The following is a 27503-nucleotide window of genomic DNA, read 5'->3' on the forward strand; positions in this document are numbered from 1 at the left end:
CCTACGCTTCCCTATTGGACCTTACTGGCTTTACAACTGATAGAACGGTTCACACCAGTTCCCCATAAGCCGCCTTTAAATTGGAAGGCAGTCCCTCATAAAGCGATCAGTTGATAGGAATATTACACGGTCCATTCCATGAGGCCCACTCAGATGTTGTGGGAGGGCACTTCAGTCTCACTTCAGAAGCCCTAAACGCAGGCGTAATGATTATCCAGAGTGGTCCTACGTTTTACTGTTATTGTTTATTTTTTACCTATAAATATACTTTAATTGACTTAAAAGTAACTGAAATAATATATTTTGTTTTTGTCATTAATTATTCACAATTTCGCTGTTTAACATTGAGACTAGTTATTTAAGATCTGTGATGCATATTCTGATGAGAGGAAATACTAATTCCTGATTGCTCAGGCAAAGATCTATCACAACCTTCACACACGCCCAATGGGAGGCAATGCTGTCTAATAGCCTGGGAGGTAGACGAAGAAATCAATTGGATGGAAATATGGGCAATGGTAATGTTCAAGCTGAGTAAGCCATAAATTAATCATTAGCCAAGCAAGATCAAGGGTTTAGCTATGTTAATTAAATGGCAATCACAGTAAACAGTTTGTATCTGTATGGCAGCATCATGAACACTGCACAAATGAACACCTTTGTGAATTATTTGTATGCTTTGGCAGGAAATGCATAAACATGGCCTAGAAAATTGACTCTTGAAGCCAGTCTCCCTCTACTTGTTTATCTGGCCATCTGCACTTTCTGTAGATTTATGAAAATGACAACACTGCAGTCAGAACCAGAAAAAAAAAAATCATTAATATTCATTAATTAATATTCAGCATTTGATTACAATTAAAACCTCCTCGCTACACTGGCCTTGCATGCCTCAGATCAGAAGCAAGTCTTGTCGCGAACCTCGAGAACGCCATAAGATTCCACTTGACACTAATCACACTAGCAGGAGTAAACAGAGTGATATGTTGCAGAAATCACAAGTCTCATATTAAAGGATGTGGGTTTTGCAGGCACGGTCTCTGATAGTTCTCATCAGCCATAAACTCTGAGGCTGGAATCAGTCTTAGCTGGTGATGAATGTAGTCACATCTACTTCACTAATGGAAAAAAGAATGACTATTCTAGACCAGGAAACACACACACACACACACTCACCAGAAACTATCAAATTAATTTCTGAAGCAGAACAGTTTAATTCTGTATCTTTTCTTCAGCCCTGACCCAGTGCCAATGTATTTTTAATCAAGATGAATGGTGATGATTTTTTTTCCCAGTGTGTCATACCCCCCCCCCCCCCCACCACCGCCCTTTGTCAGTGATTGCTTCTGGAAATGGGCTGAGTGAGATGCTTGTACAAACACCTGAGTGCTTCTTTTTCCTGAAGCTTTTTCCAGGGCTACCACATGGATATTATTGTTCATTGCAGATACTGCTGCAGCAAAAAAAAAAAATCATCAGCAGTGTCTTACAAAACAGCTTCGTACATTCGCTGACTACTTGTAGTAGGTTAATCCCACCAAACCCACCCCAGTGCAGGGTCACACTGGAGTTTGATGTCAAATCTCTGCCACGGCGTATGGGCAAGAAATAATCCTAAAGCTGTGGGACACGAAGCCGCCGTGGAGAGCTGTAGGCCTGACAGACACAGCCAGACGGAGCAGCCTACCCGAGTTGAAGCGACCCATATCTGAGCTACCTGACTCACTGGCCTTTTGCACTGACAGTGATGAGGACTCGTTTTTACTTCCCACTTCCTGCAGGCCAGTGATGATGGGTTAGTGCCAGCAATGAGCCCACACTGCATTCTGCCGTATTCAGTCATTTCACAGCACAGCCGAGACAGATTACTCCTGTCAATGTAGCAATATAGGAGATTGGAGACCCCCTCAATGTGTTTGTAAAATATTTCAATTTTTACCCATTATCTCTTTCTCTTTGTCTCTCTCTTTTCTGTCTTAACACCACTTTCCTTTTTATAGTCAAAAGAATAAATGGGAGCAAAATTGTTTTTCCATTTAAACTGTCCCTATTTGTAATTGGTTACAAAGAATGGGAAAGTAATAAATAATAACTTAATTAGATATAAATATTCTGTATTCCCATGATGGCTCTGTGTTATAATTTAAATGAACTTGGGACTCTTTTATTCTTGATAATAAACTATGAATTATATCCACTGTTTAGTAAGTTGCACTTACTTTGCGTTTGATGTGTGCTAGAACCATATGCAATTTTAATACAAACATCACAATGTTGGCTCAGTAGAGATTACCTTCTCAGTCATTGATTACCCATACAAATTATTCATATGTATGACACTGTCATAAACTCTTTTATGCAAATGAAGGGATGTTATAAATATCCTTAGCATAATGGAAAAAAAAAACAAGAGAATGATAATAATCTACAAAAACAAAATATGGTATAACCAACTTATTTCAAAATTTGCACACATTGATAAACTGTCCACCTTCACATGTTTCATTGAATGAAATGTGAATGCATTAGAATGCAGACTCACATGTGTGGGATACTTGCTGTGTAAGGAATAACTGAAATGTGGTAGCAGTTTTGTAACCATTAACAACACAGAAGGACACATACTACCAATAAAACACTTTAAATGCAGCTCTTTGCCTTCTCATTGATGACCCATGTCTGAGACATCAACCCGTCTGTGATCAAGCCAACAGGGCAGTAAACCGAATATGCTTGTACACTATACTATCAAGGATAAAGCTTGGCTGTATTATAAAATGGGACCTTATAAAAACTTACAACAGTGCTTACTCTGAAGAACATTCATAACTGTCCATAAATAACCATAAATAGTCTATAATATAAATAAATATATCATACCAATAGCATACAAGTACATTTTTTTTCTTTCATAGTATTAAGGAGCCAGATGTAGTAGTTCAAGAGTCTGCCAACAAATGCACTAAGACTTTGTGTTTTGTTTCAGAATCGCAGCTGGTCATGCAGCGGATAGCAGAACTTTAATCAAAACTTAACAAAACTGGAACTTATTTTCATATTTTCCTGGTCCAGATGATCATGTCTCACGCTTTTAGAGGAAAATTCAGTATACACAACATACATGTTATTTAGTATTAGACTTTTTTGCCTAGAGACAATAATCATTGCTACACTGCAATATAACACAATTATTGACAATGTTACCACTGTAACGTTCCGCATCTTTGAAATAACATACCACTATAACATACTGCCATCAAAACCGAACTGTCAGGGAAGGATGCCACATCTTGTCTCAAGCCCACAAAGCACCATAAAGCACCGTGAGTCTAAAAACAAAAAGTCACAGAGGAAAACCTCCCAGCATGTGGAACTCATGCTGGGTAAGTGTCTACACCAGTTTCGTCACATACCTTTTCCATTGCCAAGAGTATAGTGGCATCCTCAAAGTGCTTATGCTCTTATACTTTTTATTACCATGCGGATTCGATTGGGGAACGGAGAACATGGGAGTAAGAAGATGACTTGGGTTTGAGGACCAGTGGTGGACCAGTCCCTTGGATCTTATATTGCCCCACATGACAAAATAAACATTGCTGAGTAGCATGAACTGGAGCGATCATGCACGCGGTGCATCAGTAACGGCAGACTTGCTCAGTTTCGAGGCCCATGGCTTGCATGCCGATGGACAACCCCTTGCTGACTGACTGCAGCACAGAATGTGATGTTTCTCTAGCTGTGGCCTGGGATTGCCACCATTCCTTTTCATCCTGTGATGTTACTTGTCTATTGTCACCTTCTAGACAGATTGAGTCCTGCCTGATCAGCATAGAGGAACCCATCTGGGGCTGCATCAAGGCGCAGATGTCACCAAACAAAGAAATGATCGGTAAAGGGCTAGGAACAGTCACAAAGAGACTGCACCATTCCATGCAATATTCCCTACACCTTTCTCTAAGCCAAGTGCAGTCTGCCGCAGTACAGCATGGAGGTTCATACCCTACCTGCATGCACGAGTACCACATTTCTTTTGCACATTAGCTGTTTCTCTGAAATGACACGTAATATATCTTCTTCGTGGACACCTGATGCCTTCTCAGCAAGTGACTGATGGGGAATATGGAAGCATGGTGTAAGTTCTGAAGCATCTCATTATCCTCTGTTGTACGGCTCTGGATACCTCTGAATCTTAAATAATTATTGGCCGACACAATCATGACAAGTTCAGGCTCTTGTTCTGCAATGCACAGTCGGTTTCACCCACCCGTCACTGGTCTTCTCAGAACCTTGCAAACAAACAGCTCATACACAAACACACTATCACCTTTTGGGAGCCAAAAGTCCAGATTTACACCTACTTCTCAGTCTGGAACATTCCAGAACATTTCTCTAAAGTTCTGTAAAACAAAGAGCATCATTAAATGGAAGAGCAATTATCCCACTGGATACTATCTCTCATTTACGATGATCGTAACAACACGATGCTTTTGAGAAACGGGGCCCTGATGATTTCTGCTACAGTGACCCATTTTTATATTGAGGAACTAAACAACAAAATTGAACTAATTGCGCTACACAAGACTACAAACCACCAATTAACTAATTGTGCTGCTAAAGTTTATCAGCACTATGAGTGTTACAAGATGATTCATATGTATGCAGAAATTGCATAAATAATATTGTAATGACTATGGCACTTATATAATTATGAAATATATGAACAATGAATGAATGGCAAATTGATTTGAAGCGCGTAGGACGTATGTAAAATTGTGCAGAATTGATTTATTGTTTTGGGAGGTTAGTATCAACATCAGATCACTCTGTGTGCGCACTTGGTCACAGTGCATAAGCAACTGGGTTAAAAGTAGGAAGTAAGCATCCACTCAGATAATATCTGTCCAATCAGTGATCCCGAGGTTAGAAAGCAGCCAGTGATTAATTGAGTAGAGGATGGTTAAAATGCTTAAGAACATAAGGGCCAGACGTAACTTCACCCTTATAAAATGCACTTCAATTATAATACCGTGGTCAGTGAGTACAACGCGTTTCTAATAAAGTGTCTGTTAATAAATAATAATAAATAAGATCCTGGATCTAATATGAGAGCCTAGTTGTCTGGGACTGATAAATGAACCTGCTAATGAGAGGAAATTACCGGCAATACGTATAATCTAAGATTCTAAACAAATGATAAAAGCTGTCTCGCGCTTGTTTCGAACGTTCTTGAATCATGAATCTTGTCTGCCACCTAGTGGTCATAAACAGGCAAGCACACAGTGGCCTAATTATACCTCCTTTTTACCGCAAACGAAACTCTTCATACTTTTAAGAAATATTAAATAAGAAAGCAAATAAAAGCAGCAAATAAACAAAACATATTTCCGCTGCAAGAGCCTGACCACCATATTCAGTTGGCCTTGGGATCTTTGAGCAGTAAACTCATAGCATAGTATTTCAGCTGGAATGAGCAGTGTTACATGGGAGCCGTAAGACAATATGGAAATAATCGTATCCACTTTATGTACAGAAATAAACACATTATATATGCAAAAACTTGTTAGGTTGATAATAATAATAATAATATATTATTACTAATAATATTTATTTTAATCTTATTTTAATTTTTATTTTATTTTAGCTTATTTTAATTTTAATATTTAATATAATATCTTATTATTCATATGTATTATTATTATTATTATTATTATCATCATCATCATCATCGTTGTTGTTATTGTTATTGTTTTGTCTCTTCTAAAATGCAGCAGACCAGCCAGTCAAGATGGATCCTGCAAAAAAAACAGGCCTTAGTGATTTCCACTCCGAATCATTCCCGAGCACTGCACATTTTAGTATTTTCCAGGTTTCTCCACTTCACAAACACTTAATGTGATTAAAGTGTGTGTGTGTGTGTGTGTGTGTGTGTGTGTGTGTGTGTGTGCGTGTGTGTGTGTGTGTGTGACTAAAAACCACTATACATTTATTTGCTCAATTTTGGAGAATATATAAGAACATGGCCATATAAGAATGAATATAAGAAAGACTTTTATAAATGCATTTAGATTCAGTATGATAGCATGCTTACTAAAATGTTTCGCAATACACAAATACAAAACTGAATATATATTTATTCTCCAACAGTGAGGAAGGTGTGAGGAAAAAATGATTACCCACTGAAATTGTGGGACAGGATGCTTTTAAATTTATATATATGGAAAGAATTAAGAAACCACTGCAAAATTGACAGTTTCTCTGGTTTTACTATTTATTATCACTATATATTTGAGTAAAATGAACTCAGATATTCCATAATCTACTGACAACATTTCTCCTAAATTCCAAACAAAATATTGTCATGGCATTTATTTGCAGGAAATGACAACCGCTCACCAAAAAACCAAAAAACAAAAAAACAAAAAAAACAATAAGTGTTTTCAGACTCCCGATAGTGCAAAAGAAACAAGCTCATAGTTGTGAATGAATAAAGTCTCGCCCACTTAAACGAGGTCCTTCCCTGTGAGACGTTGAGGCGGGGTTACGGCATCAAGTCCCGCCTTTTGCGGAAACAAGTAGCGGTCAGGTGACTTGCGCCGTTGTCTAGGCAGAATGTTCATGCCGACAGTGTTTTCAGCACTCGCTTGTTTTGCTGTCTTTTGCCATATTTGTTCGGGGGATAATTACATTCTAGATGATACCATAGGGCTGGGACGAGCATTTGACGGCATTGGCGGTTTAAGTGGTGGAGGGGTGAGTCTTTTCCATGTCTGCAACGGTCTGTTCGTTTATAGGGCTAACGTTACCTAGCCAGTGGCTTTATGGGATCCTGATCTTGTCTCCCCTGTGTGTGGAGCAGACGCTTTCTGATACGTAGGTCGAAATGTTAGCTATCTTGATAATTACGTCTTTGAGAATGTATTGATTAAAATTGTATTCAGTTGCCTATGTACGTGAACTGTTAGGTTGGATAGCTAACTTGCTCTAGATTATCTTGAAAATGGCTTATCCTCACCCTTTAGTCACTTAATACACCTTTCTGGAATGTGCATGTGGAGAATAACATTATAGTTAGCTAATCTGGGTTTGACAGTAACAGTTAGCTAGCTACCAGCCACTGTGGCTAAGGATTATTGACAAGTTCAGATTGATAGAGGAATATTGATGATGGTAGTACCAGTGTAGAATATTTTTTCCTACCTTGTGATTCGGTTAGGTAACGAGTCAATATAAGTGATGCCTGGCCATTCTGTGGAGAATGATGTTGAGTGTTGAGATAGAAAAGCACACTGAGGGAGTCCAGGCAGATTTAGTTCTTTTATATATATATATATATATATATATATATATATATATATATATATGGCCCTTTTTCAGGCGGAAGGGTACTGAAATTGACTGGTGTTAACATTTCACGTTAATGCTGTTTCGAGGCACAAAAACTCTGTCTCAGCTAGGATCTGCCACAGAATGACTACCCGGTCAGATCCACTAAAACAAATGTTTAATATGTTGATTATGTTCATTGTACATGCAGGCAACATCTCGCCTTCTTGTCAATTATGATGAGCCATACAGGAGTCAAATTCTGGATTATCTTTTTAAGGTAAATGCATCTGGAGTTTTGTAAGTGAATGTAATCGGCTCAAGATGTCCATGGATGATATGCAAGTATCTAAATAAATAAGTAGGTAAATGTATGAATAAATAATGTCTATTCTCTTATACTGGTTATTTTAGCCCAACTTTGGTGCTTCTTTGCAAATCCTGAAAGTTGAAATTGGAGGCGACGCGCAATCAACAGGTAGGCTTCCAAACACAATACTGTAACATTACAGGATTTATTTGGAAAAGCGACCAAAGCAGCGCACCCAGTGAACGCTAGCAACTACATGAAAAGACATTAGACCATCATTCGGCTGTGTTGGGCTGCTTCGTCTGCAGACGGCACGGAGCCCTCACATATGCACTATGAAAATGACGAGAACTACTTCAGAGGATACGAGTGGTGGCTGATGGGAGAGGCGAAGAGGAGGAACCCTAACATCACACTCATAGGTCTCTGGCATTCATATTCGTTTGAAAGTGGAACTTTTATGCATAGCTTTGCAGATGCGTTTGCATAGTTTTCAAATAACCTGCACACGTGACAAATTTTATGTAGCAGTTTTGGTTCTGCTGTTGTCTAGGTTTGCCGTGGGCCTTTCCAGGATGGGTAGGGCATGGGGAAAACTGGCCATTCCACTTCCCTGATATTACTGTTTCTTATGTTGTGTCATGGATTATTGGAGCTAAGCAGTACCATGAGCTTGACATTGATTATGTGGGGGTATTTATAACTTCTTTTTCATCTTCTTATAATTATTAGCTTATTCTTATTATATTCTAATATATATTACACACACACACACACACACACAGCCTGGCCACCTGGATTTAACTAAGCAAATATGTAAGAGCCTCCCATTGGATAATTACTGCATGGGTGATTATGTTTCAGGGGGCAACAAGTTATTTAACCCTAACTAATGCAGTGAGTTGCTTCTTATTTGTTAAACAACCATGTCGAAAGACACATCCTGTGGTCGTGGTAAAGATGTTAATCTGTTTCAGAAGGGTCCAATTATTGGCATGCATCAAGCAGAGAATACATCTAAGGAGATTGCTGAAACTACTAAAATCGGGTTAAGAACTTTCCAACGCATTATTAAAGGGTGGAAGGACAGTGGGGAAACATCATTTTCAAGGAAGGAATGTGGTGGGAAAAAAAATCTTGAATGATCGTGATCGCCGATCACTTAAATATGTAGTGAAATCAAATCGTAGAAAAACAACAGTAGAACCCAGGGATATGTTTAATAGTGAAAGTAAATGCATTTCCACACGTACAATGTGAAGGGATTGGGACTAAACATCTGTGTAGCCTTAAGAAAACCACTTGTCAATGAGGCTAACCGGCAAAAACGGCTTCAATTTGCTAGGGAGCATAAAGATTGGACTCTGGAGCAATGAAAGAAGCTCATGTGGTCTGATGAGTCCAGATTTACCCTGTTCCAGAGTGATGGGTGCATCAAGGTAAGAAGAGAGGCGGCTGAAGTGATGCACCCATCATGCCTAGTGCCTACCATACAAGCCAGTGGGGGCAGTGCTGTGATTTGGGTTTGCTGCAGTTAGTCAGGTGTAGGTTCAGCAATGTTATGTGCCCAAAGAATGAGGTCAGCTGACTATCTGAATATACTGAATGACCAGGTTATTCCATCAGTGGATTTTTTCTTCCCTGGTGGCACGGGCATATTCCAAGATGACAATGCCAGGATTCATTGGGCTCAAATTGTGAAAGAGTGGTTCAGGGAGCATGACACATCATTTTCAGACATGGTTTGGCCACCATAGAGTCCATTCCTGAACCCCATTGAGAATCTTTGGGATGTGCTGGAGAAGACTTTGCGCAGTGGTCCATATCCCATCATCAATACAAGATCTTGGGGGGGATTAATGCATTAAATAAATGTGACATGGCAGAAGCTAGTGGAAATAATACCACAGTGAATATGTGCCATAATCATTGCTAAAGGCAGTTCAACGAAATATTAGAGTGTGAGACCTTTTTTTTTTTTTTTTGGCCAGGCTGTGTCTCTCTCTCTCTCTCTCTCTCTCTCTCTCTCTCTCTCTCTCTCTCTCTCTATCTATCTATCTATCTATCTATCTATCTATCTATCTATCTATCTATATATATATATATATATACACACATATATACACACATATATAATTGTTATTAGCTTATTCTAGGTGGAACCTTTTTTTTTTTTGTACTTTTATGCAGATATGGAATGAAAGGAGTTTTGACAGCAAATATATAAAGGTAGGCCAGATGCTGTTCTCTTTCATATCTTTATTTGATGAAACTGATTGTCATGTGTAAAAGAAAAAAGGCTGCATTGTTAAACTATTTTTGAAACAGCAAATGGCAGTAGGCTGGATTCTTCTCAGGAGCAGATACCTACAGCAGTCTCAGAGACTGGTACTCAATTTGTTGAGGCTTGACTCGAGGAACTGAAAAGCTGTTAAGTAGGAAGGGTCCTGCCTTAACCGTAGACATAGTTTCAATGTGTTTTTGCATTTGATGCCCTTTGTCTGACCACAAGCCACCTAATCCCAGCCTTCTTTAGGGGTTGCAATATGGCAAACCTGTCTTCCCTTACCTCACAGATCATGTTGAGATGTTAAAGCACACTATGAAATGCAGTGACTTCAGTCTGAAGTTGATATGTGTGTAATCATGTCAAGCGTTTGTGCAGTATTCAAATAAACACTCACCCACTCATTTAGAATGCCGATGACTTGGATCCTACCTGAATCAATCCTGTATATTCCCCACACAGTAAAATCTAAGGGGAAATACTGCATGCATTTTGAAATAAAAACTGACCTATGCATGCTTGCTCTTCTGTGCATAAAATTAATATTCACACAAAAAACACCATGTAGTCATGTAATGCTTCTTCCATGCTATTCCATTACATTCCAACCTATTTCTTATAGATTTGTATTAAAAAAATGCTGTAGGACATTATACGGTCATGACAATGGAATGAACTGTCTGTGTTTTTAGCTTTTGCGATACACTCTGGACAAGAGTGGTTTGGAGAGGGTCAGAATCATTGCCAGTGACAACCTATGGGAGCCAATAACCAGTTTTGTTCTTCTGGACCAAGAGCTGCAGGAGGCTGTGGATGTTTTAGGGTAGTGTACACTAATGGACCTTTCTACTGTGCCCTCCCAGCAAAAGTGAATTCATTGGAAATCAGTTGGGTTTGGAAAGCTCAATTTTTAAATTCAAATTTATTTGTATGCTGCTTTTTTACAACTTCTTGTTCTCACAAAGCAGCTTTCCAGAAATCATATATATAGACAATCCATGTCCAGGCCCCTAATAAGCAAGACTCAAAATTGTAAGGCTTAAAACCATTTTTTTACAGGACCCGGTTTCCCTGAACTGTCTTCTAGGGCTCATTACCCAGGAACAACCATATTACCAGAGGTCCTCAAGACTGGCAAGACACTGTGGTCCTCTGAAGACTACAGCACTTTCAACAATGACGTGGGGGGAGGTTGCTGGGCCCGCATCATCAACCAGAACTACGTCAATGGCAGCATGACTGCGTACCAACCTCTGATTTTTCTTAGTCAACACTCTAAAACAGCCAGCTGTTTCATTAAATGATATATGAAGCATGTCGGTTTAAAAATTAGATTGGCTAGGAAGAGTGAGTTTGTGAATGCATCAATATTATATGTGCACTCTTAGCACCATTGCCTGGAACCTGGTTTCCAGCTACTATCAGGAGCTTCCCTTTGGAAGAGACGGATTGATGACCGCTCAAGAACCATGGAGCGGCAATTACGTCGTGGAATCCCCCATTTGGATAACTGGTAAATCAAGCATTTAATTCGTGTCTTTGTCATATTGAAAGCCAACTGAAGAACTTGTCCTAAAAAGGTTCTTCAGTGATGAAACACTTATCAGTGAATTCTTGCCTTCTAGCGCATACCACACAGTTTACTCAGCCTGGCTGGAGGTATCTGCAAACTGTAGGACACCTGAATCATGGAGGGAGTTATGTCGCTTTAACTGACCAGAAAGGAAATCTAACAGTAGTAATTGAGACCATGGTAAGATCCGTCTATGCAGTGATGCCCGTTCTGTTCGTGGTGTATTATTTTGTCATTTCCTTTTATCAGTCACTATACATATGCTTGTTTTTTTTTTTCCAGAGTCACGATCACTCGGTGTGTATACGACCTCCTTTGCTTCCCTATAATGTCACTTTTCAGAGAGCAACGTTCTCCTTGAAGGGATCGTTTGTAAGTGTTGAGGCTCAGACTTGTCTAGCACGTTAATGAGTGCAGACCCACGTTGTTTACTGTGTACTGTCCTTGTTACAGGCTTTAATTAATAAGCTGCAAGTATGGAACTCAAAGCTCGATTTCAAAACCAAAAAGCCAGTGTTCTTTCAAAAACAGAATCCCATAAAGGTAAATTGGCCTGACACAATAATTATTTCATTACAAATGGGGACGGTGTTTTAAGATCTTACATTTTTGTTTGTTCTTTTTCAGTATGTTTTTTTTTTTTTTTTTTTTTTTTTTTTTAATCCCCGTTGGGTCTTTTCATCCGAGCTAATGGTATATTTTGGTATGTATTTTAGATATGAAGATATAATGTGGTACTCCTATATCATATGAATTCTAGGTGTCTAATGGGTCATTCACCTTGGACCTCAATGTGGATGAAGTTTACACAGTAACCACAGTAACCACAGGACAAAAAGGGAGTTACCCAGAGCCTCCTCCGTCTGCTCCCTTCCCTAAAGCCTATAAAGATGATTTCAATGTCCGTAAGTGTTCTGTGCTACTTTCTATGCGAGCATGTTTCAGCATTACACAGTGTCTAAAACTTTCAAAATCTTTGGACTAATTTTGTCAACCGGTGAGATGCAATAATTTATAATTATTGTATAAGTAATAAGTAATACCAAGGTGGTGGTGGGTTTTTTTTCGCTCCCACCCCTTTCCAAAAGAAACTCCCAGTTTCTCAGAGGCTCCGAACTTTGCCGATCAGACTGGGGTGTTTGAGTACTTCATGAACCTGACAGATCCCGGTCCTCATGTTTACACCCTGCAGCAAGTGGTCACTCAGAGGCCAGTCACCTGGGTCGCAGATGCTGATCAAACCATCAGCATTATCGGAGATTACAACTGGTATGTGCACGGAGCTTTTATTTGTGGTGTAATTCCAGTGGAGAGTAAGCGCTGGTCCAGTCTGCTGATGGTAGACATGCCTTGTTAGAATGTTAAAAGAGTAAATGGAAGACAAGTGGGCAGTATAGACAGAAGAGGATAAAGCCTAGAGAATGGCACCCCCAAAGCAGCCTCTATTGTTCTGGAACACTTCACAGGCAGGATGTGAACGTCTCGTGCGACGTGTACATGGAGAACGAGAAAGGAGGAGGTGTGTTTGTGGCAGCTCGGGTGGATAAAGGTGGAGGTTCTGTCAGGAGCACCAAGGGAATCTTCTTCTGGATATTTGCAGATGGCACATACAAAGTAACCAGTGATCTAAGTAAGCACAAGAGCCAGAGTCTTATTTTCTTTAAGGTGTGCAACTGAATTTATTTAAGGCCCCGTTTTAGGCGTAGTATTTCCATGCATCTTGTTTGATCACTAGCGGTCAGCTCTGAGGCATACCTATTTTACATGGGTCTTTACATCTTGAATGAGAAGGATTTCATGTTACTTGGATCACTTTTACTCGGGGGGGGGATTATGTCAGTAATAAGAGTCCTCGAGTTTTCTTTCTAAAATGAGGCAACTAGACTCAAAAGCACTCAAACCAGGGAAGTCAATATTGTTGATGATGTCATCTTTCTGGTATGTGTTTCTGCCCTGGGGCGGTCCTTCGATGTTGCCCAGAAAGTTTTAGTTTCAGGCTGGATTAGCTTTTATATTAAAAACACAGCTTTGCCATGTGTCCCTAGCCTACCCAGAATGTGGTATAGAGTGATCAGATCACAATGTGCTTCAGAGAAACATGTGACCCTGTTTACACTCATCACTGAGCACTTGTGATCCAAATCATTCAGGCTTGTTAATACCAGGTGTAAATGGGGTCTGAGAGACTATAGTTAACTGCAGGAAATTAATCATAATGAGTCAATTTTTGTTTGGTGGTAGGCCGGATTTTTAAAACTTTTCTCTTATGAACTTTTTTAGAAACAGAGCAAGCAATGAGAATGTTATTATAGTTCTATGATTGCCAATAAAATACCCATGTTGGAGAGCGTTCCTTTATACTACCTTTAAAATCGTTAAACTGTCGCCTTTTAAAGTAAAGACTTCATTGTGGCTATTATTATTTTGATCCAAAAGGTGGTGAAAGTATTTTGGCTGAGGGATTATCTCCAACCAGAGCACATATTTGGTACACACTCTCCCTATCTGTCAAGGTTTGTTGAGTCTTGTAATATTCAGTGGTCCATATTTATTGATCAGACATTGATTTGAGACTTTTACACCTATAAGCATTCTGTAGCTTTTGTTGTTGTTTAGATGATTCAGATAATGTCTTGTTTTCTCTTCCCAGGGTAACTATGCCTCTGGAGAACTCAATGGTCATGCGCTCTGGACGAATGTGGTAGTCTTGAAGCCTAAAAATGGCTGGGCAGGTATAGGCACAAGCGCATTTGAATTAGCTCAGTTTGATAACTTTTCTGTTCACCCCTGAACGGCATTCTAGATTGAATGGCATTGAATGGCATTTTTTACCTAATAATTAACTTTGATTGAGCATTTGTGAGCGTGTGTGGGGGTATATGGGGATTGCTATGAAGCAGCTGGAAGGTGACCTAAAATTTATTTTATCAGCACATTCCAAAGGTCTCAGAATATTATCAATAACAGTCATAATAATTCATTGGTCAGGGTGTTGCCTGATTATGTGCACTGATTATTATTATGATGATAATGATGATGATGATTTGTAATCCTTCAAAACATGAGAATGTTACTTTTAAAAAAGTAGTGTTTAAGCCCCCCATATCGGAGGACATGGTGAATGTGGTGTGGTGTTAAAACATCTTTGACTTAAACCTAATGTGTTAGTCCCAGAAATCTTTTATACTGGCAGGAATACCCTATTGGGGCTTTTTAAAAGTGGATTACTGATGCCGAGCACCCTATGTACTGCAATGTTTGTAAAAAGGTTTTGTTTTTTGTTTTTTTCAAAAAAGTTGATTTTGAATAAATATGTTTATACTAGAACTAGACTAAAGCATACAGAATGTTTCTCTAGAAATATTCAGTCAGGCGGTAAGACATCAAGTAGCATTAATACCTGTAATCATAAATGTGAGGTTTGTGTTGATATTCCAATTACCAAAGAAGGTTTAAAATGCCTTAAGTTTCAAAATTATTCAAAGGAAGAAAGTGTTGATTTTTTAATTAATATTTTTTGTTGTTGTTTTCATACATACATGTTTGTTTACAATGTTGCATACACACACACACACACACACACACACACACACAGACAGAATCAGAGATTCTAAATACCCAAACACACATACAAACAAATAAGTAATTTGAGTCAACACTGCTATGGAATATTGGTAGGAAATTAACTAAATATAAAGAATATGTAGGCCTAAATCATTTTATGTTCTATGTTAAAAATTAAATGATTAAAATGAGATTGAAGAACTGAAGACATTGACCTTATGGTAAAACCAAGAGAACAAAGAAGTAGTGAAAAACATAAAGGTGATTAGAGAGAGGTGTACTGGGCCTACACATATTCGGCAGTTCTACGATACGGACCTTACTAATATTTTCATGATACGGACCGGTTTCCTCACTGGCTGCACGTACAATATCATCTGCATGAAAGGACAAAATAAAAGTCCTTTTTTTGTTGTTGTTGTTTTTTTGTTTTTTTTTTTGTTCCTCAAATAAGAAAAAACTTACGCGCAACATCGTGGCACCCTCCTCCTGCATGAAAGCGCCCGTTGCATAGCAACCGCACAGCAACAGCATGGCTGAAGAAACGAATAGAGTGAAACACCCCTCTAAGCGTGTTTTTATTAATACCGTTGATTCGTATGCCTCAAAATATATCGCAAAGGTAAGTTGCTTTGAAGTTTCCTCAACAACAACAACAACAAAAAAACAGCTTAGTCTGTTTCCTCCTTGAGTTGACCTGTCAGCCAACAATCCAATTAATAAGTGAACCTAGTTAACCGCTAGCGCTTTCAGTTGGATATGAGCTAAATCGTAAGATAGGTTAATTCGGTTTTGCTCAAACCGCCTAATGTTGGCTAGCTGCATGTGTTGAGGATTTTTCCACTCCAACACACAGTTCTTAGCAGCGTGCGCTACTGGAGCAGCTCTTGTGGAAGACACAGACGCAGAACTGGACGAAGAGGGGGGGAGTGTGCAAGATGAACAGGTGAAGACATCCAAAGAAGGAACTTTCCAGGTTGTTGGAACTACTTCAGGCAAAATAGAAGAAAAATCCAATTTCATTGCTGAAGAATATACTGTAAGTAAAAAAAAAAAAAAAGTTCAAAGTGCTTAATCATAATCCACTTATTCTCAAAACCTAGGTACTAGCTGGGCAGTTGGTTTCAGTGTAGGCTATTGAAAAAAAAAAAGCTAATATGGGTTATAAAATAAGTATTTTTTTATTATTTTCTTTGCATTTTAGCCTCTTTCGATCTTTTATTTTGTAGAACTTAACGCGTGAAGAGCTCTTCCACCACCTGATGGACTCGGATGTCATCATTTACAACATAACTGAGCATGCGGATCAGATAGAGGAAGCTTCTTGGGCAGTCTCAGGTATCCCTGACAAAGTGTATAACAGTGAATAATCACATAATATAATACCAGTGTATAACCATGTGATTTTCAAGCTTTGCCTTATACTGAGAGTCATTCACTGCCTTGGTCATTCACAGCTCTCCACAAGGAAATTGATGCATTTGCTGAATCAAAGATGTTCATCCTGATCTCAACAGTCATGACATGGGCTACAAGCAAGCCGGTCGATCCGGTAAGGACTGTACTGACCACAGCCTCTCTGCCAGGCAACCGGAAAATCTCTTCCGTGTGCAGTAAGCGTCTTTCCTTCACTGTAGGATGATCCAGAGATTCCTTTCACAGAAGAGGACTACAGGAGAAGGAAACCCCATCCCAACTTTAAAGATCATATCGCTGTGGAAAAGCTTGTGGTTAAACTTGGAAAAACCGTGAGTCCTTGATTCGCTGGGAGGACCACGCGGTTCCTCTGCTTACGGCCTGACATGGAGTTTCACGTCATTTTTATTCTAAGATCGCTGTTTCTGTTTTTCCATGTTGTTTGATGTTGATTGCATTTATCATGACTTGCAGAACCAGCGCCTGTTTCCTACTTATGTTGTTGCCTCAGGACTGCAGTATGGAATGGGAGAGCATGTCTTTCATTTCTTCTTCAAGGTCCACGCCAGCACTGCTATGTCCCTTCTTCTGTTTCTCAGGGTTTTCACTTGATCATTTTATTTTTGATCACGGTATGTTCGAAATTGATCACCGTGTGTTTTGTTCACTGCTCTCTTTAGACATCGTGGTTGGGAGAGGTTCCAAGAGTGCCTGTGTTTGGAGAGGGCTCTAATAGTATTCCTGCAATTCACATCAATGATCTGGCAGGGTCGGTAGAGTTATGGAGGTTCTAGACATTTTGGTATTCCGTATGGTTCACTGAAAGAGGGCCAGTCATTAAATGGTTTGTTTGGTTTATTTTGTTTCTCTGAAGGATTGTCCAGAATTTAATTGACCGTAAGCCTAAGCCACAGTACTTTCTTGCTGTGGATGATTCCAAAAATACCATTAATGATATAGTAAGGGTGAGTTTTTGTAATCTTTTTAAAAATAATTTTAATATAAACAAAATGCGTTTTTTTAAATTTTAATATACACCAAAATAATTCGTTTTTATTTCAAAATAAACAAAAAAATATTTTTTATTTTAAAGTTCTCATATTAAACGAGACCTTTATTCCATAATTGCTATAGACAATAGCATTTGTGCTTGGGCCAGGAAAAACTCAAAATGTTCCAAAAGAGGATGTATATCTCGTACAGGACCTGAGAGTAAGTTTAATTTTGAATATTACTACATCTTAAAGCTTTATTGTTCTGTTGTTTGGAACAATTTTTGTTGTACTTTTGCTGGTTTTTGATAGACTTACAGTGATGACCCTCTTGTTTTTGGCGTTCCAAAACTGTTTTTTTCAGCAAGCACAAATTGATTCTTTGTTCGTTAACCTTCGAATGGAGGCAGTGTTTTTGAAAGAGAATTTCAACATATCCTGGGTTTCTGAGACAGGGATGGTTGAAAACATCAGACGAGTCACAGAAGAATACAAGCTCACGAGAGGGCTATTGGTAGGTGACGGTCATAGCAATCTGGGGTTAGCGGACAGCTACAATGCTGTATTTGCATTAAAAGTCTTATTCTGTTTTTCCAGCCTGTGCGCATATGTGTCCTGGGACCTCCTGCTGTTGGGAAAAGCACAGTGGCAGAAAAGATATGCAAGCATTACAAATTACACCATGTGAAACTGAATGACACCATCACTGAGACTCTTGCTTACTTAGTACGTGACAAGCATTCTGTTGCTTTGAACACATTAATGGAAGGTCACTATACACCTCTTATAATATACACCTCATATTATACAAGCTCATTATTACATTAATGGAGGCTTACTATACAGTACTTATACTATACAACTCTTATAGGCTTTTCTGTGATACCGTGCACGGTGATTCTCAGAAATAATCACTGCATTACCTGAGAAGGGCTCATTGATGGCTGCGTTGAGATGGGGTTGCCTGTGTTACAGGAGTCGCTCGGCCACACGGAGGAGGAAGAAAGCCAGAATGGTGAGTCAGCACACGCAGAGTTTTTGGAGACGCTGAAAGAGAGCATGGAACAGAACGAAGGTAATGTGCTAATAGCCTGTGATATTTCTGACTTCTGATGTTTAAACCTGCAGGGATGTATCTAACTTCAGAGAATTACACAGTAAGTGTGAGAGATGCTGAAACGCCTGGCTTTGTTTCCCAGTGTTATATTTGTTTCCCATCAAACCCCAGTGAGGGGGCTTCTGACTTGCACTGCTCTCTGTCAGTTCAGAGCAGTGTTAACCAGCCAAGGGCAGATACACACATGGTTTGACATGCAGAAACCAGAAAAGACTGTCGCCTACTTGTTCTAATCACTTATTTTGCTCTTTATTGATAATTTTGTTGCTGTTGTGGTGTCCGATGTCGACCATAGGAGGACCGACTCCCCCCTTTGAGCCTTGGTTCCTCTTAAGGTTTCTTTCTCATGCTCTTAGGGAGTTTTTATTTGCCACTGTTGCATAGCTGCTTTGTGGCTGTTGTAAAAAGCACTATATGAATAAATTGGACTGTAATGTAGAAATTTGACTTTGACTTAGACCTGTGCGGCATGGAGATGAAGGCACAAATAAGTTGTGTACTGAATGGTTCTTGAAGGCCTTTAGCTGGTCATTTTACAGATTGTCGAGGGCATGTTAACACTGGAACCAAAACACCTGCAGGGGAACTGTACGTGTTGCCTCTTCATTAAGGTCACTTGGAAGAGCAGTATATTATCCAGATCATGAAGGACAAGCTGGAGTCAAAGCCATGTGTTAATCAAGGCTTTGTTTTGGACGGCTTTCCACAGACGTATGAGCAAGCTAAAGAGCTATTTAGTGGTGGGTCATTCATTCATTCATTCATTCATTCATTCATTCATTCAAGTCTTTGCTACTTTTGACTGCGTTTTCTGTATTGTCCAGCCGACGATGATGAACCCGAAGACGCACGGATGGAAATCCCTCCGCACAACATTAAGATCATCCCAGGTGTGCAGACCCGCCGAAGCACCAGCAGAGAGACTTACGGCAGCGGCTCCAAGCTCTACGGACTGCCCATGCTCGGGGACATGGCTTACCTCCTGACAGCTCCCTCCTTTCTCTGTATGTGTTCAGAGTTTGTATTCGCTCTGGACGCCACGGACGCATTCCTGACAGAGCGGGTGCTGAACCTGCCTGAGAGTGTGGTGCAGGGGACGTCCTTCTCATACGAGAAGTTTCCACGTAGCCTGGCCCTCTTCAGAGAGAATAATTTGGAGGATGTAACTGTGCTCAACTACTTCGATGAGCTAGGGATTCACCCTAAGCATATAGGTAGATCTGAAGCAGCCACATACATAGTACAGTGTACAGCATAAATACTGTAAATATGTTCAGTCTGCTGTTTTCATTAGACTCTTAAAGGAAAATTTCCCTTAAAAATATGAGGTGTGACATTCTGATTTAAGAATGTTGTGCTTTATTTCTGAGATGTCATGTCTGCTTTGTGCTTTGGACCAAACAAACAAATTTCTGGTGAAGCTGCATGGCTATTACATGAAATGTACAATAATAATGAAATTATATGAATATACAGTAGCTTGTAAAAAGGAAATTCTTAAATGAATGAATCACTGCATTTTAATACACATTAAATGTTGACGTGTCTAGCTACTACAAATACAGGTATACTGTATATTCCACTTTTATGCGATCTTCTCTTTCTGTTTCCTGTTTGCTTCTCTAGGGATCACCACGAACGACAACCTGGAGTATCTGCAGGTGATGGAAAAGGTCATGAGGAGTGTGGGCGAGCCAAAGAACTACGGCCCCAGCACAGAGGAGGTCTGGCAGGAGGAGCGCAGGCAGGCGGAGCGCAGGCTCAGGCAGCAGGAGGAGCGGCGGGCGGAGGTGGAGCACAGAGAGGCGGAGGAGGAGGCTGAGAGAGCCCGGCGCTGGAAGGAGTGGGTAGGGGCGATGCTTGCTGGAGGCTTCGACCCTCGGACCCCCCGTGGTCAGCGGGGCTAGCAGCCGGAGCCGGACTCAGAAATGCGGCCGCTGAATCCCGTTAATGGTCCGCCGGTCGCCCACAGCGTGTGCACTTTCCGTTTGTTTTACTTCATTAATGCGTTGCGACTCACACCACAAGATTGTCATCGTCTTAACAGACGTTACATCCAGTAACTGCTGCATTTCATCCACCGCACGTGTGTGTGTGTGTGTGTGTGGGTGGGTGTGTGTGTGTGGGTGTGCGTGCGTGCGTGTGTGCCAGAGCCAGCACCTGGAGGAGATGAAGAGGGAGGAAGAGGAGCTACTGCAGACTCAGTCAGAGCCCCTCAGGCGCTACCTGATTGACAATGTGATGCCCACGCTCACTCAGGGCCTTATCGAATGCTGCAAGGTCCGACCCAGCGACCCCGTCGACTTCCTGGTATGCTGTTTTTCCACCCTCGCCATTGTAGCAGTACTCTGAATTGTATTCAACTGGAGCTGTGCGTTTAGAGTGAATCCGCATGAAAGCATTTCCTTATTCAGAAAAATCTAATTATCTGGTGTGTTTCAGGCTGAATATCTGTTCAAAAACAATCCGCAAGTGGAGTAAAAGTCTGGCGCCGCCCTCCGTACCCCACCGTCTGCATAAAAAATGCTGTTCATACTCGTCATATTCTTTTCAGATGTCTGTTAAAGCCATTCTGTCATTGATAGATAATAGATGTTAGGACTCCAGCCGCACATTCATTATATTCAGAGAAAACTGATTGTGAAGTTTCTCATTTTGGACCTTGTTGTTTGTGTACCTATGCATTTGAAAGCTTTAGATGTGCAATAAAAGCCAGCTGCTAATTAAAAATTCATTAATGTAATGTACTTGGGAGTGCTTTGTAACTAGAAAAGTAGACATGTCATGCCATAATTATTTTCATTTGCCCCATGCTTTCAAAGGATAAATATTACAAATGGCAAATAATTAAATGGCTCTGTCATATTTTCATACACAACTCGGGAGTGCACATAATTAATTACATCGGTAAACAAAATAATTCCATTTCTTCTGCTACTACAGTTCATTCAGTTCATTGTTTTAGGAAATGATTATTTTACAGGGCTAAATGTACGGGTGACAGTTGAAGTATCTCCAGAAGTTTCTTTCATCAGCAAGAATCAAGCACCTTAATGGACTTATTGTTGACGAGACTGTGCGTTTTCCTTTCTTGTTGCCAAAAATGACCATCACATTTCTGTGATAAAAGAAAGTCCTCGTGCTAGAATACAGTTTATATACTGTTAGAATGGAGCAGAATCAGACTTCTTAGAAACGCCAAGTGGAGTTCTGTAAGGATCAGTAGCAGATCAGAAGAGGTTGTTCGGTTTACCTTTTAGACTCAGACATCGGGCCCTTATTTAAATGACAGCTATGGCCTCTTCAAGCTACGATCAGCTGACAGTGTTTATAATATTGCCAGAGTTTCATTATAGTTGTCCTTTTTTATATACACTCCTGGGATTTTTATTGCTTTTGATAATGAGATCTTTCTGGTGGATTTACTGTACCTTCAGAAATATATATGAAACTTCACTTTCATGGCTTGTACTTGTATCTCCTTTGAACAATATTGAAGTTTTTAAAACATTTTTCAAAATAGAATAAAATTAATTGCAATAAAATGAAACAAAATAAATATGTATTTTGAAACAGGTAAATCTCTCATATCTTGTCACAGTTGATATTACTACTGCATAAAATGTTTTATTTTTACTTTTTTGTCCATACCAACTTGCTATCGGTGTAGAGAAATTTCTCAGATCGACCATGTTAATACTGAATGACGGGGATGCAAAGTGACGAGGATCTATGTAGGAGTATGTGTAGTTGTAAAGCCTGCATTATATCTGGAGTCTATTACCAATACTGACCACTAGAGGGCAGATATAACTGCACTCTAACTTCGCTGATAACAGAATATCATTGTGCTTCAGAACAGGCATTTTTCCAGTTTTTTTTTATGTATATAATATATGATTTGTATATTTTTAGCCATTGAGGATTTTGTTTACGTATTAGTAGAATTAAGTAGGCCTATGGTTTGTTAGATAGCTACCCGTAAGAAAAACTATGTAATGCCATTTCAGTGAGATTTTTAGCAATTTCAGCAGTGATTTAAATGGAAATGACATTTGCTCTAATTATGCATTTGCCACATCTGTTTTTAAGTAAAGTAATTCAATAAAATGCTTGTAGGCCTATGTCTCAAATAATTAAAACTAATAGCTTTGAGTCAAGTCCTGAAACACATAACTGCTCAAATACTTCAGCTTCAGAATGTCTCTAACACTAGATGGCAGTCTACTCAAAGCCATAAAAGAAATATAATCGCTAACCCTAGTTTCAGCCGACATGCTTTGTAAAATTTAACATAAGAGACAATATAAAAACTTTCTACACGTGCTACATTCACCGGGTCTGCGATGTGTCATTGGTAGACCTACAACACTGATATCGGGTGTGCTTGGATTATCTGCGTTACTTGTGAGTGTGCATGATGAAGATGAGTTTACTTGAATCAGTGTACCTGTGGTGCCTGTATGACCTTAAAGCCTCCTTCTCGGCCCCACCCAAAGTCCTCCACTGACTGGTCAGTCAGTAAAACCGTGCCTGCATTTAGCGGAGCACTGTGTTTTGTTGCTTAGGAACAGTTGTCTCTCTGTCTCGGCAGGGGGTCTCCTTGTGAATATCATTATTTTCTCTTCAATCGACAGAAAACACATTTTCTTTGACTGCCAATATTAGTCATTGGCTGTGCTCTCTCTCGTGGCCTGAAAAACGCTTGCATTGTTCAGAGGACAGAGACGGCTGCAGATGATGACTGTCTTTGTATCAAAATAATGCAGTTTCCAAATAATGTTTATCTTTTATGATGAAGAAAGGCTTTAGTGAACGAACTCAAAGTTCTGATAAGTAAACTTTCCTGTCCATCAAGAATTTGGGACAAATTTCACACAAGCATATTAAAGAGTAATAGTAGTTAATAATAATAATAATAATAATAATAATAATAATAATAATAATAATAATAATAATAATAATAAATGCTCAAATGAAAGGTTTACTGTGGACTATACTTTTTAAATTGTTTTTTATTGTTATGTATGGCGCGCTTAAAATAACGAATTAGCAAGTGAGTGCCTCTTTCCCCATTCCTCTTTTTCGAGTGTTCATTCCTCTTCACTCTTTCCAACCAGCTGAACCGGAGCAGAACCGGAGCAGAACCGGAGCTGGCTGGCGAGCGCGAGGACTGGCGCGGGGCCAGGAGCCGGCGCCTCGCGACGGATCGCGCGCGCGAGGATCAGCTTGCGGCAGGGCCGCTGGGTGCCGGCGCCGGAAGCTCGCGGGAGCCGGGGAAGACGGTCTGTGCGCCTCGCGAGCCGTCTCTTTGGAAAGTGCGCAGAAGTTTCCTGTGATTGATGATGGTTTGCAACGCGGCTCGCACGAAACGTCGCTCATTATTAACGGATCGGATCGGGTGGCCTTCCCCAGTTTCTTACCTTAAAAAAAGTACATTTTCCTCTGACCACTCCTGCAGACAACAGCCTGCCCACGTAGGAGCACAGTGGACTGTCACACACACACAAAAAAAAAACACTTGCTGACAATGGACATGAGGAATCGTCCCGTCTCTAATAAGCGGGGCAACTACTGTAGCTGTCTTATTCCCTGGACTGTGAAATAAATAATGTTGGAGATTTTATCCCCCTTAGTGGAGCCGCCCGCTGCACTACTCCCACCGTCTGGGCATCTGTTCCACACATCGGTGCGATCGGGTTTCGGAGAGAGCCCACCGCGTCCAGGGCTGTGGTGGGCTAAGGCTGCGGCAGTCTGGGCCGCTGGCAGCTCCACTGGAGAGATGGAAGCCTTTGTTAAAAACATCAGGTAGAGCACGGCGGTGGCTGGCTGGGTGGGGGTGAGTGGGGGTGTGTGTGTGGGGGGGGGGCGGGTGTTGGCACAGCGGAGCCTGCCCCCATGCTGCTCTGTCAATCTGCCCCTGCCCCGTGCCGAGGGCGGGTGTGTGTGTATGTGTGTGTGGGTGGGGGGGATACCAGGGGCGCAATCCTGCGTGAAACCCAAATCACACCAGACGAGAGGGAAAGATCGTCTCCCGCTAAACACAGCGCCTCTCCTCTCGGCTGTCAATCAGGACGTGTCTGAGCAATTTGGGATTCATCAAAGAAGAGTGTTTGAATGTGGAAGTGTATAAAGCCGTATTTTTAATGTGTGGGGTGTGCAGGACCTCGAGTAGGAGGTAACGGGAAAGGTTCACAACTGTGTTCTGCCCTGGGTTTTATTTTATTTCCACACAATTAAAGATCTATTAAGAAATGTGTGTTGCTCAGCAACAAATTCAATGTTAGTGTCTTCAATTAGTAACTAAATAAATATAGGGAAACTGACAGTCATATTAATTTAATAGCATATGTTTTGAGAGAATGAAAAAGTGCAGTATTAACAAACAATAATTACATTCTGTGTTAAAGACCAGAGATTTAAATTATACACACATATATATATATATATATATATATATATATATATATATATATATATATATATATATATATATATATATGTGTGTGTGTGTGTGTGTGTGTGTGTGTGTGTGTGTGTGTGTGTGTGTGTATATATATAGATAAATATATATATATATATAAAAACCTCTTTGCACCCTTTTTATACAGGAAGTAACTACATCATTTCTATATGTTGTAAACATGAATCTGTTGTGCAGTAAGCAAGAGTTTAATGGCAGGATCCAGACAAATTCTGCAACACCTGTAGTGTTTCTTCCTGTGCATTTAAATAGTGGTGGTGCATTCTAATACAGAACTTGGTATTAAGTGTACTAATAAATGGCTTTTATATACACCCATATGCTTCACATTACACCCTAAATGTAAAATCACATTAAAACTTGCACATGGGCTTAAACGTATGGTGTAACACACTAAATGCAGTATCAGATACGAGTTGAGTGAACAGAGGTAAATCGCGCCCTCTTCGTCCTCGCATATGTTCCTCTTCCCACGCATCATGTTTTCTGCCTCGGTTGCGCGAGCGGAGCTTGGAGGTGCTCCGGAACGCCGCTCCGGCCGACAGAGCGGCGTTCCGCCACATTAGTGTGTGGAGGCACGAGGGCTGAGGGAGAGTGCCTCGGCGTGTGACGAGAAGCCGGCGCCCGGGCAAACAGGATTTACCGCACGCCACAGATTTAGCCTGCATCACCCACAGGAAGGCCAAAAAAAAAAGAAAGAGAGAGACAGAAATGAGAGGTTTTTGAAACAGTTCTCTTCATTTCTAGGTGATTCATGTTCAGAGCAGGCTCACAAAATTGCTTTATGGAAAGGGGGTGAAAGCCTCGGCAGGGTCATTAGGCTCGAAACAGCGGGGAGGCCGTCAGTTCATTAGGGAGAGAAGCACCCGCGTTACCACAGGGATCCAGGGGAGCGTTATGGTTATGGTTATTTGCAATAGAATTATTATGCTTATATATCCGCTAGTCAGCCGTTTGGGCAGGAGTAGCAGTGAGGGATGCCGGGGACAGGGTGACAGGCCGCAGCTCCGCCTGAGAGGTCGCCACGGAGTTCGCCACACACAGGTCCGAGATCCTGCTCAGCAGACTCCTCTGGGTTTCCATCAGGAACTCGTCCTGCCAGCAACCAAAGGGCACAGAAAGAGCAAAGCGCTTTTAACACCACGCAGCCCTGGTCCTGGTTCTCGTGGCTTTTCGTTCCCTTTATCATCTGTTTATTCTTCGGCATTGTTTTCTGACTAGACTTCGTCGTTACTGCAGGGGGAATTCACATGTGAATGAAGTACAAGAGTACAAACACAGATGCTTCTGGCTTGTACGTTCCATTTGAACAGGAGATGGGGGGGGGGGCGCTAAAAAGAACCCTCGGCGGGGAACAGGGTGGGTGGGTAGCTGGCGTGCGGACAGCATTAGCAACACACGGTTCCCTCCTCATAAATTATCACCGGGGAGGACGAGGCCTCCGAATTCACCGGTGTGATTTCGGTCGGCGGCGGGGATGGACCCCGCCTGGAAGTGGTGCTGTCCCACAGTGCCAACCTCCCGACCCCAGTGGAGCGGCTCGGCTGCCGCCAAGGCGAGGCGAAGCGTGCGGGCTGCCCGCCCTCCCTGCCGCGCGGCCCGTCTGCAGCAGAGCAGTTAATAAAGAGATTGATTATCAGCCTGTCAGGAAGTGACAGTTGGACAGGGCCGCTCCCCATGAGTGACAGGGGGCACGCTCCGCTCACAGCAGCCAAGAATTCGGTGCCACTGGCACCCCTGCGCTGCCAGCGCGGCTGCGGGGAGGGGTGGAGGGCGGGGCGGGGGAATGGGGAGGGGCACCGCCGCGAGCACAACCACCACCTTCTGGAACAGAACCCCCCCCTGCACCCGAACACAGCGCCGCTGCGGCCGGGGTCAGAGTTTGGCAGAGCCGCAGCTCAGCTCTGATGCTGAGTGTGTAATTTAGACACACACACACACACACACACACACACACACACACACACACACATACACACACATACACACACATACACACACACATACACACACACATACACACACACATACACACACACACACACACACACACACACACACACACACACTGACTTATCATCATTTGTAGTAGCTTCCCAAAAGGAGTGTTAAGAGCGGAAGTTCTTTTACTGGAAAATGTAGCGCAGTTGTGAGGACTGAATGAGAGTGCCTGGTTTATTTTAATCATTTTTGAATATATGATGTTTTGTGACCTTTATTCACACATCATTCAGTTGAAAAGAAGCAGCTTCCTCAATAGTTGGGTTGTGGGACCATGCGGATTAGGAATATTGCATATTAAAGAAATATAAATGGGAGGGAGGTGTTTAAAATCTAATGAATGATTTAACACCTCACAGGTACACGCACACACACCTGCACACCCCCCCCCCCCACACACACACACACTTTGTGTTTCCACTGGTCCCTGTGTCTC

At 41.1% G+C, this 27503-nt stretch overlaps 3 protein-coding genes across 7 annotated transcripts in view; 2 read left to right on the plus strand and 1 right to left on the minus strand.

The window, feature by feature from the left end:
* The first annotated feature begins 6579 nt into the window (after positions 1–6579).
* On the plus strand, positions 6580–14820 carry galcb (galactosylceramidase b). 2 transcript variants are annotated; one of them, XM_027013959.3, is made up of 17 exons: positions 6580–6750; positions 7535–7603; positions 7738–7801; positions 7942–8055; positions 8187–8326; positions 9824–9862; positions 10613–10743; positions 11008–11163; positions 11309–11433; positions 11546–11673; positions 11776–11865; positions 11947–12036; positions 12254–12398; positions 12582–12762; positions 12960–13123; positions 13930–14006; positions 14144–14820. In XM_027013959.3, the coding sequence occupies exons 1-17, from the start codon at positions 6610–6612 to the stop codon at positions 14282–14284; spliced, it is 1995 nt and encodes a 664-aa protein (XP_026869760.2). In that variant the 5' UTR covers positions 6580–6609; the 3' UTR covers positions 14285–14820. The 2 variants fall into 2 exon arrangements, 1 of the variants encoding a protein (XP_026869760.2); XR_014125601.1 differs by lacking the exon at positions 12960–13123 and having other exon boundaries at positions 14144–14215.
* Positions 14821–14968: 148 nt separating this feature from the next.
* ak7b (adenylate kinase 7b) lies at positions 14969–22197 on the plus strand. Of its 2 annotated transcripts, none has more exons than XM_081721832.1 (18): positions 14969–15679; positions 15914–16096; positions 16287–16395; positions 16515–16609; positions 16695–16805; positions 16948–17031; positions 17154–17242; positions 17348–17432; positions 17608–17685; positions 17830–17979; positions 18063–18191; positions 18441–18540; positions 19194–19322; positions 19407–19472; positions 19599–19796; positions 20209–20429; positions 20734–20892; positions 21025–22197. In XM_081721832.1, the coding sequence occupies exons 1-18, from the start codon at positions 15590–15592 to the stop codon at positions 21061–21063; spliced, it is 2115 nt and encodes a 704-aa protein (XP_081577958.1). In that variant the 5' UTR covers positions 14969–15589; the 3' UTR covers positions 21064–22197. The 2 variants fall into 2 exon arrangements, with proteins under 2 accessions (XP_081577958.1, XP_026869746.3); XM_027013945.3 differs by having other exon boundaries at positions 17348–17438; positions 21025–22194.
* Positions 22198–25722: 3525 nt separating this feature from the next.
* si:dkey-288a3.2 (protein phosphatase 1 regulatory subunit 37) overlaps positions 25723–27503 on the minus strand; it is a 29996-nt gene continuing 28215 nt past the window's right edge. For all 3 annotated transcript variants that reach the window (XM_081721858.1, XM_081721856.1, XM_081721857.1), the window contains exon 12: positions 25723–26161. In XM_081721858.1, the coding sequence (XP_081577984.1) occupies positions 26009–26161 (153 nt within the window). In that variant the 3' untranslated portion in view covers positions 25723–26008. The remainder of the gene's footprint in view (positions 26162–27503) is intronic.

The sequence above is a fragment of the Electrophorus electricus genome, chromosome 10, assembly GCF_041902795.1.
Source record: "Electrophorus electricus isolate QZ-2024a chromosome 10, ASM4190279v1, whole genome shotgun sequence".
NCBI classification, from domain to species: Eukaryota; Metazoa; Chordata; class Actinopteri; order Gymnotiformes; family Gymnotidae; genus Electrophorus; species Electrophorus electricus.